This window comes from Parus major, chromosome 4 (assembly GCF_001522545.3).
Source record: "Parus major isolate Abel chromosome 4, Parus_major1.1, whole genome shotgun sequence".
Lineage (NCBI taxonomy): Eukaryota > Metazoa > Chordata > Aves > Passeriformes > Paridae > Parus > Parus major.
In genome coordinates, this window is record NC_031771.1 from 4,623,349 (window position 1) to 4,641,566 (window position 18,218).

At 39.0% G+C, this 18,218-nt stretch overlaps 1 protein-coding gene and 1 long non-coding RNA gene across 3 annotated transcripts in view; one reads left to right on the plus strand and one right to left on the minus strand.

Annotated features, from left to right (window-relative positions):
• Positions 1–379: 379 nt before the first annotated feature.
• Positions 380–1,941, minus strand: LOC107202951. The gene is made up of 2 exons (XR_001520930.2): positions 1,824–1,941; positions 380–1,674 (listed from the first exon to the last, which is right to left on the minus strand). It is a non-coding gene; the product is annotated as an uncharacterized LOC107202951 (long non-coding RNA).
• Positions 1,942–2,137: 196 nt separating this feature from the next.
• Positions 2,138–18,218, plus strand: part of USP53 (ubiquitin specific peptidase 53) — a 29,051-nt gene continuing 12,970 nt past the window's right edge. The window contains exons 1-11 of one of the 2 annotated variants that reach the window (XM_015625306.2): positions 2,138–2,242; positions 9,008–9,690; positions 11,415–11,507; positions 13,387–13,521; positions 14,613–14,726; positions 14,813–14,895; positions 15,203–15,308; positions 15,731–15,877; positions 16,432–16,581; positions 17,045–17,216; positions 17,840–17,989. In XM_015625306.2, the coding sequence (XP_015480792.1) occupies positions 9,547–9,690; positions 11,415–11,507; positions 13,387–13,521; positions 14,613–14,726; positions 14,813–14,895; positions 15,203–15,308; positions 15,731–15,877; positions 16,432–16,581; positions 17,045–17,216; positions 17,840–17,989 (1,294 nt within the window). In that variant the 5' untranslated portion in view covers positions 2,138–2,242; positions 9,008–9,546. Of the gene's footprint in view, positions 2,243–2,559; positions 2,699–9,007; positions 9,691–11,414; positions 11,508–13,386; positions 13,522–14,612; positions 14,727–14,812; positions 14,896–15,202; positions 15,309–15,730; positions 15,878–16,431; positions 16,582–17,044; positions 17,217–17,839; positions 17,990–18,218 lie in introns of those variants that run through there. The other variant, XM_015625307.3, reaches the window with a different exon arrangement.

An 18,218-nucleotide genomic window follows, 5' to 3' on the forward strand; every position in this document is an offset into this window, starting at 1 on the left:
CTCTGCTAAGATTCACTGCTAGAGAATCTTAAAATATACTATAATCAAAGCTCACAGACCGTGCTTACTCCCAGAGGAAAAAAAAAAAAGGAACAGAAGAAACCAATATAAATCCTAAGGGACTTGTAAAGATTAGTGGTGAAAAACAAATCCGTGCTGAAGAAAGGGCAGAGGCAAACACGAAAAGCAGAGTTCAGGGAAAGCAAAAATATCAAAATGAGGTCATAATCAGAATGAGGTCATAATCCCACTTTGGGGGACACAGATGCCTTTGCTTGACTGGCTTTGCAAAGAAGTAATGCAGGGATCAAGGACTGAACTGACACTACCCAAAACAATAAGCAGAATGCATTTTGTAAGTGTACAATAACAAGATGCATGAACAGAAAATTGGATTTTTAATTGCCAGGTTAACTCACTGACTTTCAACATGTTTTAACCCTTAAATCTCTAGTGAGAACCTCTCAATAAACAGCTAAGAAAGAACTACACAACAAAGTAGTGCCAGGATACTGTATGAATCTTAGAAGAATGGATCAGATATTCAATTCCCTTTAAACAAATCACAAATTTAGGAAAACAGACAAGCTAATATGGTATCTGTTAAAAAATTAAAAAGCATCTGGTTAAAACATCCTAATGGTTCAAGAAAAAAACATCTTCTACAAATCCTGAAGTAAGTAATTCAAATTACTTGGAAGATGACTCCACAAATAATTGAAAAATGTGGCTATCTATCTATTGATCTAGCTATATCTAGATGTGTAAGACAAAAGTCTGGAAAATTTAATGGAAATCGTTCCAAAGAAACACCAAACCAAAAAGCTGCTGAAAAACTTAGGAGAGTGAACCTGCTAAAATGGCTTTGCTAGTGGGCGTTTTACACTTGCAATATAATGGAAGAAACTGTAGCAAAAAGTAATCCGAGGAAAATGTATCCATTTAAAGAAATGGATACAAGAACAACAAAAATGTCATATTTAACGCAGTGAGCTAATTTAACAGTGCCTTGTATTCCATACAGTCATTTTGCAATCTGGATGACCTAAAGTAGTTGCAGAAAGGGAACTTTACAGGGAAATTATTTTATTTACTGTTGCAGAAGATGCTGTTGGAAAACAGGACATGCTCTCAGGCACAGATGCATTTTTCCTTTCCTAGAAGACTATCAGAAAGGCAATTGGAAGAGAGAAAATACATTGTATTGTATTGTTGTATCCATCAGCATGTGCCAAGGATTGATGTTGGGTGTGGTAGCACCTAAAATATCATTGCTAATCTAGAAATGGAACGTGTTAGTGAAATCTACGTGTTTATCCAAGAAAAAGATCATAGCAGTGGAATATAAAAGGTACTTGAGCAACTAGAAACATGAGCACTTGTGGATACGGAATTCCTATCTCAAATAACAAAAGGAAACACCACTCCCTGGCTAACATAATAGACCAGATAAAAATCAGAGGGAACACAACTTTGGGGCAGTGACTTTGAGGCAGGTGATGGATAAAGTACTAATCACACAGGATCTTTCTGGGCCGCACGGAAGCCAAACTCGACTCTGAGGTGGATGTACACTCGCGTGGGGTGCGGCTCACAGGTCGCTCGATGCCAGTGCTATTCCACGGGCATCCCAAGGAAAGCCAACGCGCACAGCCAGATATCCTGCAACGAGAACTGGAAAACAATTGCTGGAAAAAACAAGCGCCGCCGCGCTCATTTTAACGGGCTGCTAACTCCAAACCTGAGCGCCCCAGGGGCGCCCGCTGCGCCCTCCAGCCGTGACCAGGCGGGGAGGGAGGAGCGGGGTTGCCAGGGCCTCTTACCTCGCCGCGGCTCCCCCTGCGCCTTGGGCAGGACGCGGGGATCCGAGCCCGGCTCCCGCTCCAGCCCCATCGCCTCAGGCGCCATCGCGGCCCCTCAGGCGCCCCCCGGCCTCGCGCGCCTTCCCGCGCGCGCACCGCGCACGCGCGCCGGCCGGGGGCGCGGCCAACGCCTCCAATCGCCTCTCCCCTCCCCTCCCCTCTGCCTCCCTCTCTCTCCCGGCTCGGGAATATCCGGGATACCGCTCTGGGAAAGCGTCCCGGCTGCCTCCCCACTGCGCAGGCGCGGCGGCGCCGGGCCGGGGAGGGGAGCGCGAAGGAGGAGCGGGAAGCGGGGGAAGCAAAAGTTGCCGTGAGGGCGGGGCCGCGCCCGGAGTCGCCGCCGAGAGGGGGCGGGAGAGGAGCTGCGTGAGGAGCCGCCGGTGAGCCGGGGGGACTGAGCCGGGGCTGGGATAGGGGCTGAGCCGCGGCTCGGGCAGGGCTAAACCGCAGCGGGCAAGGGTCGGCTTGGGCCAGGGGTCGAGCGCTGTTGCGGCCGCGGTGCCGAGGTGGGGACGGAGCGCGGAGTGCCGAGGAGGGACGGGACAGCCGCGTCCTCCCGGCCGGACGGGCGGCCGGGGTTAAATCCCTGCCGGGGCTGCGTGGGCGGGGGTCAGCGGCAGCTGCGGGGCCGCGGCCGGCGCTGCCCCCGCGCCCTGTGTGAGCGGAGGGGCCGCGGAGCCGGAGCGGGGACCCCGCGGGCGGCGGTGCGGGCTCCGGGCGAGCGGCGGAGCGCGGTCAATGTTCAACGCGGCGGTCACATGCCCACCAGCGAGTTCTTCAGGAGTGCTTCCAGAGGCTGTCTGTGTGTCCGTCTGGAACAGGAAATGCCGGTACAGGTAGTGTTGGAGCTGTTTGAAATTTAATCAGTTTTTGCAGCGTTTTGGAGGCAGGGTTGTTTGCTGTGTGTTCTAGTGCAGATGGAGTTTCGGAGGCGTGTGGGTAGATGTATGCAAATGTACGCAAATCACCTGGTTAGCATCTGGTCTAAGTTTACCTATATCCCTTCCTTTGATTTCCAATGCAAATATTTTTAAATCAGCTTTTCAGAGGAACTGTGACTTGTTCCCTCGACGTGCATTTTTCCCTTCCCAGAACAAGTGCGAGTTTTACATATCTTTACTTAGTGCTTTATTTTGCTCATGCAGCCCCCTATCAAAACCACCAAACACCAAACCACTTAAGCTTTCTTAACTTTGAAGCGACTAGGATTATTTTAAGAACAACAACTTAATCGTGCAAACAGCATTGTGCCTGATTGATGATGCAGTATCCCCTTCCACCCCAAGGCAATGGAAAATCCCTTGACGATTTTATGATTACCTGCTCTTTTCTTATAGAATGAAAGGGTGCTTTTTGCTGTCAAAAAAGTGAGACCTCACGTTATAATCTGACTATAAATTAGTCTTGTCAAAGGGTAAATAATCCTTTCTTCCCCTAACAAATTGTTGCAAAGTAAGAGATACTGATTATTTTTCTTAAGTATCGAGTTACTTGCATAAAAAATTATTATTCTTGACCAGTGAGATGTTGACAGTAAAAACACAAAAAATAGGCACTTGACTTTCATATCAAGCCTTGATAGTGCAGAATCTTTTTTTGGCCATACAGTATGCACCATGTGCTACTGACAAAATTATTTGGATGTGCAACCTGGAGGGTGTCAGGGTATTGGCACTCTCCTTGGTTATTCCTTGGTTTATGCTTCTTGAGAGGGTAAAACGGTTTAGTCATTGAGGGATGTAGTGGCGGGAGCAAAACCCATTCACAGAACTCTTCACAAACTTCATGGTTTGGGCAGAAACGAGTTGGAGTTTGTTTGGGCCGGGTTAAATGATGAGGTAGGAACAGGATTTTAGATGTGTAGACTGAGTGAAATGTTTGTTGGAAGGTTTGTACAGGATATGTTAATGTAGAAATATATGAGGTATAGTGATTCAGACATCCAAACTTTTTTTTTTGTCAAGCCTATAAAATATGTGTGGGTTTAAAGATGATGCTCTCATTACCATTCCTTGTAACTCAGTTTAGTCATTTTTTTTCCTGGTAACTTAAGAAAGCATCTTTTTGAGGAAGAGTGGAACTCGGTGTTTTGTATACCTGTTAATGATCAAACATCTTCACAGATCAAACAACTGAAAGGCCAGGGCAATTAATCTGAGATAAAAAGGCAAGTGTGAGTATGGCTGTAAAGATACATTCTATCTTTCTTAGGCTGGGGGAAAGAGTACATTGTAGTCTTTGAATAATCGCATGAAAAGCAGTAGGAAGACTGAGAAACAAAAATCTTCTCGGTAGTGTCTGTGTGATGATTCACTGTAAATGCTGGCCCATGTCATGGGCTGGGAATTTGTGTTCTCCAAGATCTTTACTCACAGTTCCCATTGTAGCTATTTCTAAAGTCGGTTTCTCCTTGTAACAGATGAGGGAGGCTGAGCTGTGAACCTGTTGTTTTGGTTTTGATGCAAACAGGAAAGTTTTTATTGGAACAGCTTAAAGCAAAAAATTGTACACTTATACAAAAGCCATCTGGGATAGCATCTACACTTCTGGTTCTCCATCCTGGAAGGATACAGAAACGTGTGACGTGCAGGAGCAGTGGTTTGGCATAGGAGGGACAGCTAAGTAGGCAAGGGCTCGAGAAGGCACAATAGAGATCTTGAAAAAAGAAAAAGTCTGGGTTGAAAATCTACAGGGATTGTTTGGAAGAATTTCTAGAGGAGATATCATCAAATACCCCTTCAGTGTCTTGGGGACTTGTTGAGTCAGTGACCAAAGGAGAAAAAATGTGTCATACCAATTCCAGTCGGTGGTAATATTCTGGCACTGGCCTTTTCTTGTAGCATTGTTCTGTTTCTTCTTATATCTGTTGCAAGTCAGACCTATTAATCAAGTTTTTCCTCCCTCTCTGATGTTTAAAATACTGAGAATTTGCATTCCTGTAAACATATTTCTGTGGCAACTTCTGAAGTGAATAATATTATTTCCAAAGACAAAGACTGGTGGCTACTAAAAGTATTACATGTATCTTAGGGTGCATGAGATTGGTTGACAAATATATTTAACAGGGGGGCTACAGGTCAAAGGGGACAGGATCTGTGCAGGTGCCAAAAAAATTATGATTCAGCCTCATTGAGGTGGGTGTAAGAGATTATTCCTTTCAAAGTTTGGACTTTTTCTACATTTAAAAAGCAGCTTCACTGTTTATTTCTTTTTTAAAATGTAGGGAAAAATCCTTACAACCTGCAGCACTGTCACAATACAAATCATATTTTCATTCTGTTCACAAAATTTGGCAATTTTAAATGTCAACCTTTAGAACTGAGGAAAACACTTGAATTCTTGCATTTGCAAGTTGTTGAATTTTTGATGAATTTCATTCTGTTAAGGAGGAGACGGTAACCCCAGTCCTAATAATAGTAGCTCATTGCAGAGAATTTTAGTGGCTTCCCATGATAACTTTATTAATATATATATATTTCATCACTCTCCCTTCACAATTTTTGTTGTCTTATGTTTAAATTCCTAAGTTACATCAGATAGAAATTGATTTCCCAGAGCTGTCAGACTGTTGGGTGGGGTTGCCAGGCTCAGCTCAGAGGCATGAACTGCAAGCAGAAGCAAAATGCTGTGTGGCTTAGAAGTAACCCCAGCACAGGGCATGAGAAAAGGTTTGCCATTAGTAATTTGTGCAACACCCTGAGAACAGTCAAGTGAAGGCGAGAAGATGTAAATAACTATTCTTCAGCCAAATTTCAGGGATAGAAACCGTCAACAACTTTTGAACTTGTTGGCAGGTTTCCACTCAATTTGACAGAAGGGATAGAAGACTCAAAGATGATTATGTACTTAGAAAGTGCATGAAAAGAGGCAGCTGGCTGGAAGAGAGAGACCTTGTAAGATGATGTGAGGAGCAGAGTTGGCTTATGCCCCAGCTAGGGAGAAAACTGGGAGAACTTGGCCATGAGGCAGAAAATTATCAGGAGCCCTGATAATACCGGGCATTGGTAGTTCCAGTGTTAACACAGCCAACTGTTTATCTCTTCACTTTTATCTCGATGGATATCAGAGATGCTTAAACCCAAATGTGCTTGTAGAAAGTGATTGTTTAGGCAAAATATCAGCTGCACTGATTTCTAAGCTTCTTTAGTGACACTGCTTCTTAAACTAAAGAGTCTGTGCCAGCCACAGCTACGTGCTGGGGTGTACCAACCAAGCAAGGTGATAACATGAGGTTCTGCTGACAAGTGGATTTGTTGTTCTGGAAGCTGTAAAGGCAAGTGCCAGGAATTTTTGACAGGAATGTGTTTTGTCCTGTGAGGCTGCACAGCTAAGGGTAGCCAGGTGCTTGATGAGATCACCTGTGACTGAAAAACAGTGACTGAAACTGGACAAGGTCAAAGGAGTTAGGCTGGTAAATAGACACTGGTTTGAGAGCTTATAGCCCTTGTTTATTGTCTTTGGTTGAGAACAGTTTTCCACAATCAATTCCTGTAGTTGGAAGGGCAAGAGTATTCCCTAATTCTCAGCTGCTAAAAATCTTCTGTAGCATGTCAGTAACACTGTGTGAAATAACCCTTTTCCTGAAATATTGCACTTACTGAAGACTCAGTATGGTTCAATCACAGAGTGTTTGGGTTGGAAGGGACCTTAAAGATGATTGTGTTCCAAACCCCCTGCTATGGGCAGGGACACCTTTCAGTAGATCAGGTTGCTCAGAGCCTCATCCGACTTGCCTTTGAGCACTGCTAGGGATGGAGCATCCATGATTGACGGTCTATACTCTGTCACTCACACCTTTGGCAAGCCAAGAGCTTAAAAAGTTCTGGTAAACCCCAGAGGTTAATTATGCTACAGTGCCCTCAGCAACACTGGCTTACCACAGACAAGGAAGAAGTCTTCAGGTCCTAATTATAGTGCTGTTGACTGCTGAATTTAGGTTATGGAAGTCTGATCCAAGTCGCAGTCACCTAAAAGTTCACTCAGACTCATGGTAGGTGAAGCAACCCAAACTGCTCAACAGCATCACTTCTCTCGTTTATGGAGCCATCTGTGATGGGGGTAGGCTCATCAGCAGATGAATAATATTCTTGTTGGTTTTTTGGTTCTTTTTCAAATCAAAACTGAGATATTTGTCCAGTGCAAATTTCAGAACAAGATGCCACTATAGGGTTTCTCATCTTGTGGAGAGTCTGATGACAAATTAATGCCATTGCTTCTGGCACCATTGGAAGGCTGATCTACCGTGCCTCTCTTCCTAATGAATGAGGAGCCACGTACCTTAGTATTCGAGGCAGTGGAGAAAAAATTTGCAGTGGAACTTTTACATATGAAAACTGCAATTAATGTGTTCTGCAATTTATTAGAATAAGATTGTGTGATAGATGGGATTTTGTATTCGCAGCTTTGTGGATGTGAAATTCAGCAGGAAGCATTTTAATGCAATGGGACAGTAACACAGAGCTAATCCAGAAACATTTTTTCATTAAATTATTGCAGTGAATCATTATAACTTTAACGAAGAGCCAGCCCAACAGCTCAGTGCTTGGTGTGTGCAGTGTTAGTTGCAGGGCATTCCTGAAATGCAAGAGAAAATTACTTCCTGTAAGTTCTTAGTAAATGAATGCTCTTCGTCATTATCCTAAATTGTTCCAGAAAACTCTTGTTTCCAAAACAGAGTGTGTATTTCTGAGAAGATATGAAGCTGATACACATTTCCAGCTACATTTTCTTTTCCTATCCTCTTTCTGAGTTAACTGAAGTGAACATAAAGAAAACAAAATTGTTACATGATGTTCTGTCAAGGTCAGTTTCCAGCTTGATTTCAGACTCCTCGCTCAGCGCTGCCACAAATCACACTTACTATCTCCAGTATTATTAAATCAAATTACTTACGGGTGAGATACAGTAACATCAGTAAACAAACAGAACTCATCCGATTATTCATGGGGCAAAAGAGATTTTTGGTTAGGTTCCATTTATTGATTTTATTTTTAAATACAAGCAAGTACCAATGTTTCTCTTAAATAAAGGGGAATAGTTTTAGGGTTGCAAGACATCCTGCGGGTATTTTTGAAAGCCACATATCCCAGCTGTACATTATTAGAGAGCTGTAGAATGGTTTTGTGTGAATGTGGTGTTGCTTGTTCTGAGCTGAGCAAAGTTCTCTTACAGTTTATACAGTATTCCAACTACACATTTAGTTTTTGTTTTTCAATGTTCCTCATTAATTTTGGTAAGTTTACACAGTGGAAAAACTGTAGTGAGAAGCTGCAGGTTTTGAAATGTCACCCTTTTTTTTTTTTTTTTTTTTTTCCCCTTCTTTCTTTCCCACATATGCAATCCCAGTTGTGTTGGTTTATTTAAATTTATTCTGTTCTGTGCTGTTCCTTCAAATGTTTGTGTGGGGGATGTAGTAATGCCAAACCGACAGAATAATCCATTGTTGTGAGAGGATCACAGCTTGGGCTTCACATGTGGTTGTGGGGTTGTTCTGGAAATGGACTCACTTAACCTTCAACATGCTCCTTCAAGAATTGGAGAAGCACCCTTTTTTGCTGGAATTTGAAAAATCTTGGAATTGGTTACTGAGTCAGCAACCAGAATGTTCTTGCATTGCTGTTAGCACTGTTGTTTTGGGTGCTTTGAGAATGCAGCCAGGTTAATGACACATTTATGTAGTGTTTAGTAGGCAGTACAAACTTCTGAAAGCTGAGTACTAGCTGACAATCCATCCATAAAATTAAAATCAAAACCAGCTTAATTTTTTGAGTGTTGAATAAAAAGATTTATTTCTTGGTAATGTTTTTGTTAGCTTGAAGATTCAAAGATTGAATAACTCATGTATTATCTTTTTATAAGCTGTTGCTGGTTACTAGGAGAACCTTTACAGCAATTTTTTTGATCTTCAGAGATGTGAAAGAAATTAGAATAAATTATGCTAGATAAAATAACTCCATTTTTATGCCTTAAAAACAATTTTAAGGTTGTGATTTCTTCTTCTCTTTCCTGGCTATTTCATCTTGGCTTTTTATTTAGAGGTTGTTTTAGCCACGATCTCTTTCCTAATTTAGAACCTCTTTAACATTTTGATTTTTGGTTGTTTTTTTTTTTTTTTTTAATAATTTCTGTTTTTTTTCTTATTTCAGGTTCACTGGAAAGAGCATGAAATAAACATGGAGTCTTCTAAACTAGAATATATTTCAGGGCTTACAGTTAGAAGTAAAAAGAAGATGGAAGAAAATGAGAGAACTGGAGTATAACACTGACAAGAACCAGTTCTGTGATACATACATATAAACTTTTAATATAAAAAAACTAATGATTTATAGTAATACTTTATTGATATCCCTGGAAGAAGTCAGTTACTGTTCAACTTGTTTAACAAGAACTTTTATTCCAATGACTTTTAACATGTTTTAACCTTAACTGGACACCTTTATTTATTTATTTTTTTAAGCCTGAGGGTTAAAAACTTTCTTCATCTGTATTTTTTACTGGGGGACTGATCCTGAAGGATGGCTCACAGCTGCTCATGGAAAATGGACTTAAGCCCATGGATGGTTACTACTGCACAGAGTTGAATGGAATGCCATGACTTTATGGTAGAACCACCTTCTTTGCCTTGCACCCGTCATATCCTTAAATATTTAAGCGTGAACATCGTGATTATAAACTCTAAAAAATAATGGCATGGGTGAAATTCCTAAGAAAACCTGGGGGTAACCTTGGAAAAGTTTATCAGCCTGGAAGTATCCTGTCTCTGGCCCCTACTAAAGGCTTATTAAATGAACCTGGACAAAATAGCTGCTTTCTTAATAGTGCTGTTCAGGTAAGAAAAAACTTCATCTATTGAACATTTTTTGAATAGACTTTCTCAAGTGTATGTGTGGGAAACAAAAATGGCAATTGTAGGACTAAGACACTGTATGAAGCTAATTTTATTCAGCATTTAACTGTGAAGAATTGAGAGTATTAATACTTTCTTTTGCACAAAATTTTATTTGCATGTGTCAAGAATGTCTGAAAAACTTTCCTTTTGTATCTGAAAACGTAGGAGTTAAAACTTTAAAACTTTCTGCTTGAATTTTAAAACTAATGTTCATGTCAAACGTAGCAAAATCTACTTCCAAAATTTACACAGCACTTTTTTATATGGGGCAACCATTACTACTTGTATTGACTAGGACATTATTTTTATTAAAATCTCATTTTCTCAGAATTAGCACATGAGGCAGTGATACTGGGGAATATCAGGATATGCACATATAATGAGAGCTTTGATTCTAATCTTAGCAAAGATTTGGGGAATTAGAGTAGGAGATACACTTGGTAGCAAAGAAATACAACTTGGAATTCTCTTTATAGCAAGATACTTCTTGTAACGCTCAGATTTTGGCTCTGAATTTAATTTAATTTTTAAATTGTACAGAATTATTTGTCAAACTGGCAGTGGGTTTAATAGAGGCATAGACTATCTGAAAGTTGGAAGACTTAAAACTGGCGTGGATTTAAACCTAGGAGATATGAGAGGTACAATTATGTGGTGTGTATGGTATCTATATGTGTTTAAAATAAAATTATACTGTAGTTTCAGTAGAGCATTTGCTGTTTTGTATCCAATGGGAGCAGCATGACCTATATTCTCTTGCAATTCTGCTATTTTCACTTAGATGCCCTAAAATGAGTAATTTTTAGTTCTAGTTTAAGACAGTCCTACAACTTCACAACACAGTGCTGTTTATCAAACAGTGGCAGATGGTTGGTGACTGCCCTTTTACAAGGAGGAATGTGTTCCTTTATTTTCTTTTAACCTCTGCTCACACTTTAGACCTGAACTTTGGACTTGCAGTCTCCAATGCATCCTATTTAATTTTAGCTTTTATATTTATAGATAGGATATATTTTTCTCCCTGGATTTGCAGCTGTTGCCTTACTGTGCCTCTGGACAACTCATTTTTAGGGGTTTTATTTTTATTTTTTTAATGGACAACTTTCTAAACTGCTTCACTTCATGTGTACCCAAGACATTAGATATCGAGCTCAGTGTGGTGTAGCCAAGCCATTACCTTTTTGTAGGGTATTTACACAAATAAGAGGTAGAAACATACTTGTGTAAGCACCAAGATTATTTTGATCTGTGGAAAAACAAATGTATTGCAGCAATCATTTTGATAAGAGACCGTAAGGATATAATATGGGACTTAACTCTTATGTGGAGCTTTAAGAAAACTGCTACAATCTCTGTACAGAGTTTAGATTGCTGCTTGTTTCCTTGAGAGTACTTCAGCTCTTTCTCCAAAATACATTGTTTCAAAAAGTTTCAAAGACAGATCTAAATTTTAAGTCCTGAATGTGAAACTTTCATTTCTGTCTCTGTAATTTACCAAGCTAATGGAAAACCCCCCACATTTCCTATTAAATACCTATTAAATTAAATATTGGTACTTGAGTTGTATGTTATGTGAAATAAAAGAAATAAATAAAATCTTCTGTAAATTATGTTAAACTAAGAGCCTTCAGAACTGATTACTTATTTTCTCTTTATTTTTACAGGTATTATGGCAACTTGACATATTTAGACGAAGTTTAAGAGGTTTAACTGGACACGTGTGTCAAGGAGATGCCTGCATATTTTGTGCTTTAAAGGTAGATAAAAAAATCTGGGAAAAAAAACATTTTTCAAAATAAGGGAAAAATAAATAGTTTCAAAATTCATGTCTGTATCGTACCTATCTCTGAATATGACCAAGTAATTCTTGTGTAAAGAAGCAATTTAGTTTTAAGGACATTTTTAACAGATGTTTGTAAGAGAAATATTTTTTTTGTATTTAAAGAAGATATTTTGCAGGGTTCTAGGTTGGTTAGAATGGGATAAGTTATTTTTTTAACAGTGTAGTTGTGATATTTAACTCCATGGTCTATGTACTGAGCTCAAAAAAGAGAAGCTAATTTGTTTGGAAATATCTGTCCCCAGGTGTTCTGCACACTACTGGTTTTGCTTTCTTGGCTTTTTAAGATACTGGTTGAGTAATTCTGTTTGTTCTGCGTTCAGAATTTTGTTCATTTGAATTTCCATGCAATATATACACTGCATGAGGATAAACACTAGCTTGTTTGTGACTTGGGTGGATTTTTTGGTTGGGTTTTTTTTGTGGTCTTGGGGTATTTTAACTCTTCTTACCTGTTAAAGAGTGAAGGATAATTTATCTCTGTCAGCCTCTCCTATAAACTAAAAGCATAGGCAATAAATTCTGGGACTTGGACTGTGCAGGCCACCAAACTGAGCATACCTATCTGCACACCTGCTTATCTCTACTGGATGTTTGGGGTTTTTTTTAGCTGGACATATAAAGTTATGTCGCATACCAAATATATGACCTAGCAGCCAAAATGGGAAGTGACAAATGTTTTCAAAGCAGATCTGTTAAAAACTTCATTTTGAATGTTTACATGGGTACAGTGTCTGTAATTTTTGTCTGTAGTCCCTGCTTTTTGTTTTCAGAGGGAAGATTAAATACTCTAGAGACACCCTGGACTGCATCATGGTTAAAGCAACACTTTTTGTTAGCAGCGAAACTTTGCTTCTCTGTTTTATCTTTGCCTTCTAGCCAACAGATTTTAATCATAGGAAACCTATGTAAAGAATGCATACCCTTATTTATATTTTACATGACTTCTCCTGACTTGCTTTGTCTTTAGTCTCTTCAGTTCTCCTTAAAGTTTGGCTTAGAATTCTTGACCAGGGAATACACCTTTAAATATCTGCAAATCTGTAATTCATTTAATAGCTTTTAACTTTCAGTTCTTTCAGAATCAACCTCCTTTACTTGCTAAATGATGAGCTCACTTGGAGGGCTATCTCTGCCAAAAAGAAAAGTAGCAGCCAACTGTCTCTTCTGGGAAATGAATTAAAAACCAAGTGCAATTTATTATCATGTTCCAGAAGTGAGGATATTGACCTTTTCTCTTGTATTCTGTGCGCTGGTTCAGCACTGAGCTAAATTCATAGCAAGGATTATTGGCATTCTTCTAATTGATGGGAGGTTTTGCATATCCATAATTTTAATAGAGATATACTGCCCTCCTAAGCAGTAAATATTACATAATTTAGTGAATCATGAGTGGTATTACATTATGCCCTAAGAAATACACACTATCTGTAGACATGAGATACATATGGATGAACTGCTGTTCCAGGGGCCAAATTAAAAAAAGCTGTATAATTACAGAACAGGGCTTGTGTTGCCTCAGGGAGCTCAAGTCAGTCACTGTTAGTTTTGTATTTTTTATGTTGTTGTACAGGTTCAGTGTTTAGTTTGGTACCATAACTTCTTGTAGAGGGATCAGTAGCAGAATACAAACACAGTAACTGGAAGAGAAAACAGTAATTTTGGAAGTTACGTGGGTCTATAAACATTATAAATATAAATATTTCAAATATTTATGCAAGAAACTGTGTACTTGTGTAGAACCACAGTGTCTAGCCAAGCTGATGAAGCTAAGTAATCACTGTGTTTCTTCCTAGGCAATCTTTTCACAGTTCCAACACAGCCGAGAAAAAGCCCTCCCGTCGGATAACATGAGACACGCCCTTGCGGAAAGCTTCAAGGATGAGCAGCGTTTCCAGCTGGGATTCATGGATGATGCAGCAGAATGCTTTGTAAGTGTTTTGATGAGAGTTGAGTAAAATTATGTTAGTTTAGAGGTTTTGGTAGCTCCAGGGTCATGGGTAGGATTCAGATGACATGATCCTGCTGAGCTTGTTTATGCCAGTTTAGGGCAACAGAGACATGGAGTAAGTGTCAGATAAGGGGTTTGGAGTACTCTTGCACTTGTTCCATACTTTACTCCCTTAGCTCTGTAGCTCAGGTAGAGCAGGAGGTTGGTGAGGATGATGAGCTCTAAGTCACTCCTAGAAATACTTTGATGGAGAGAAAGGGTACTTTCTCAGGAGAAGCACCTATGGATTTGAATATATTATCTATTCCTTGGAGTGTTGAATCACCAGCTATTGAAACACAGTGTGTTACAACTGGTCAGCTCATTGTCAAATTCTGCTGCAGAAGACATTTCCATTTTCTTACCCAAGAGTGAGGAAATACTTGAAGATCTTGCTGTGGTTACTTTCTGCTTCAGTCAAGTGTCTTACTGAAAAACACAAGCCACTACTGCAGCCTGTGAAGGTGTCTCCAGATATCACAGAACTCTGGTGAAGAGGTCCTGATTGTTAGACAATCCTTCCTAAGAGGTCCTGTGTTAGACAATGAAAATGTTCACCATAAAACACCTGCAGTATTAACCTTCAGACATAGATTTGAGGGCCAGGAAATATGGTGCCTGCTTCAGTTACTTTCAGCTTTGGACATCCTTTGGGAGTATCCCCAGATTAACTCCCACCTGCTAGATGTTTCTTCACATACATAGGAAAATCCAGTGCAGAACTCCTGAAAGAGGCTGCTTGAAATCTTGCAGTCTTGACAGGGAGACTCTTATTACTGCTCCATCTGTTCAAAATGCATTTGGACTCCTGAACTAATCATCTGTCTGATCTACCTGAATAGATTCACTTCTTCCCATTACCTCTGGTAATTTTTGTCGAAAGGAGAAAATGGCCTTGCTGATTCAGGGGACAAACTCACTGCAGCCATAGTATTTTGGAGTCAAGAGGCATAGCTGGAGTACTAAATTGTAATGTTCTTAATGTGTTCTGACTTCATCAGTTCAGTTTACATTGATATTATTTCTTTTTAGGAAAATATCCTTGAGAGGATTCATTTCCACTTAGTGCCAAACAGCGAAACAGATATGTGCACTTCCAAATCCTGTATTTCTCACCAGAAGTTTGCTATGACACTGTATGAGCAGGTCAGACCTTAATTTGACTGGTTTAACAAATACCTTGTTTTCTCTTTCCTGAATACATAAAAACAAAAGTATTTTTATTTTTGTAGTGTGTGTGTCGCAGTTGTGGAGCATCATCAGATCCGTTGCCTTTTACGGAATTTGTGCGTTACATTTCCACCACAGCCCTGTGGTAAGAGCTTTTATTCTTGTTACTCCTTTTTCTAGATACACCCTTCTAGTCATATGCAAAGCATGCCCAGAGAAGGGCTTTTAAGTGTTAAAAAATTAATGCGTAATTTTTTGCTGCATGTTTTTGAGCTACTGTTAAAAAGCAGCATTTGGATTTCAAAAGCAAGGTGTAGGCAAGGCTTGACAAAAAAATTTGTATTGCTACTGTTTTACCACTGTGTGTTTTCTTTTTAGTCATAGAATACAGTTAATTGAGATCTGTTACTCTTTAGAAGGGAGATTCATAGTTATGTAATTTATTTTTGCAGTAATGAAGTAGAAAAAATGATGGAGAGGCATGAACGTCTCAAGCCAGAAATGTTTGCAGAATTGCTGCAGGCAGCAAATACTGCTGATGACTACAGAAAGTGTCCTGTAAGTAAACAAAAATGCTGCATTACTTTGGGATCCAAGGGAGAACTTTTTAGGATTTTAAATCAGGCTAGAAGTATTCCTCTAAAAGAAGGGTTGTGTATTGTGTTGCTGTTTCAGAACAGTCAACTTAGGGCAAACAAAGCTCTTACACTTATGTTTTATGGTTACAATTAGAGATTTCTGTTTTAAGGTGGTGATGGGATATAGAAATTAGGCTGTTGTCTTCATCAAAGTGTTTTTATGGTGAAGAATGTTATCCTTAAATTGTTAGAAACCAACACCATGACTAAATTTTGGAATTAAAGATGTTGTGGAGATGTTTTTTTGAACTATTGTTTTTTCCTGTGTAGTGACTCACCTTTGGATTTCCAATTTTTAAACACTTTTCCTTCCCTTTATGGTTTTTGCTTCCTTTTTGATAGAGCAATTGTGGTCAAAAAATAAAAATTCGTCGTGTTCTTATGAATTGTCCCGAGATTGTCACCATCGGTTTAGTCTGGGATTCAGAACACTCCGATCTGACAGAAGAGGTTATGCGGAATCTGGCAACACAACTTTATCTTCCAGGGGTATCTGACCTAAAACTTACTCTTTGCTTTTTCTAGAATTTAATTTTACTTTTTATTTTATTTTTTGTATCTGAATATATAAAAAATAGAAATATTCGTGTGTGTTTTTTATAAGCACGACTTACCTTTACATGAAGTTTATATATTTATATAAAGTTTATGCCTACTTTTATGGTTCTTTATAGTGTGCTACTTGATGTAGTTTCTGTGAGAGGAAAAGGTCCTGCTGGAAGTGTTTTGTTCCTAAGTACCATAATTAATCTAGGAGACTTCCAAGTTGAAAACCTAGGTACATAATTTTCAGTTTGAAATTTGTGAAATTATTCCGGAGCATTAATACTTTATTCTTTGAAATATATAAAAAAAAAAAAAAAAAGCAAAACTGAACAAGTTAAAATGGATGTAGTAGAGCAAAAATCAGTATTTACACTCAGGAAAAATTGTATAATGCAACAGGATATTAAATATCAGTTTATTGGTGTAATGCCAGCAGTAGGTCAGGAAATTGAGGCTGTGTTTTACACGTGTTTTAAAATACGTAATCATTTTTACAGCTGTTTTATAGGGTTACAGATGAAAATGCCAAAAACAGTGAGCTTTTTCTTGTGGGAATGATTTGCTACACGAGCCGACATTACTGTGCCTTTGCCTTTCACACCAAGAGCTGCAAATGGGTGCTGTTTGATGATGCTAATGTGAAAGAGGTAAATATTGGCTTTACTCCTACCAAATTTTTGGATCTTTTCTTTTCTGGAGAGGGCTCTTCTGACACCAGTGTTGAAGAAAGTCAAACAACTGTTTTATTTTAACAAACATTCGGTGTAAGTAATTTTTTTAAATGGCTAGAATTGATTTCACTGCTTCGTGGTTGTGCCTTACAAGTGGTGAATGTTTCAGAATGTTTGTGCACTTGTCTGTTGTTGAGTTTTTACTTCTTTTAATGAAAAAGAGGATACTGGCAGCTGTATCCATAAGGATGATCTGATTTTTTAGCCCAGATAATACTCATTCCATCTTTGTTACAATTTATGTGAACCACAGTGCTAAAGTGTTGTATCTTCACGTACATTTGGAATTAGGCTCTTGCTTAATGAATTACTCTTTCCATTTTTGGGTTCAGCACTATTGATGAAGTTTTGGGGTTTTGTTTTGCTGTTTTTTTCTAAGATTGGAACAAAATGGAAAGATGTGGTGTCCCGGTGCATTCGGTGTCACTTCCAGCCATTGCTGCTATTTTATGCTAACCCAGATGGCACAGCTGTGTCTCCAGAAGATGCACCAAAGCAGATTATTCACTGGTCTCAGTGCAAGGCAGCAGGAGGAAATGGGGAAGACCTGGGTAATTAGATATATCTTAATTTTTTTTTTAATAACAGTATCAGCTCTATTTCTGAAATGGGGATTATGAAGGAGAAAAAATGGCTTGGCCTCTTATTCTGAAATACTTTTGTTAATCGTTATCCAAAGAGTCTCAAAAGAAAAGAGATTAGTGTGTATACTCATTGTACCTGTTAATAAGGGGATACAAATTGAGACTAATGGGTAATGGGAAAAAGTATCCAATCTTTTGGTTCTGTAATTTGTACTGCTGTCTCAGGCTGGCTCTTTAAATTTAATGGTAAGCATAACTTACAAGGAACTTAAATAAAAGGCAAATTGAATTTGACATGCTATTCTTCACATCATGTGTAGCAGCAGAACATAGATTACTTCAGGGAGCAAAGAATTGAGTACCCTGTTTCACTGCAGGCTACAACTCTAAATATGGCAGTATATAAAATATTACAGAACCTTATTGCCTAATCTATTGGAATGCAGTGTGGGTTTTGGTGATGTTTCTCTTCTGGTTTTTTAATCCACAACTAAAAAGCTTGCACTTTTTTTTTTTTTTAATTTATTTAGATATTGGATATTTAAATTTCAAAGCTTTCTATTTCTGAAGGTAAATATGTTGTTTTACAGGATTTGAAAAGCATTCTGCTGCTAAATCAGACCATGTGAAAGAGAATGGAATTGTAGATTCCACTAATCAAAGGAGTAATAAAAAACTTCAGCCAGATAATCCAGCATTCAGTAGAAGCCATATTCAAGCAAGTGGTGGCAGAGGTCCAGGTATGCATTCCCTACTTGCACCCCCAAAAAAACAGACCCGATATGTCTTATTATGAAATATTTCAGTTGGTAGCGTTTCAGGTGGGTTCTAACTCAGGACTAGAATTATTTCTAAGGGAAGAATCCCATCACTGACTCAGTTGTTAATTCAAAGATTTATTTAATGTTTAAGTAATATCTGAGTATCTGCCATGAAATGTTAACTTTTCCAGAGAGAGCTGTAAATGCA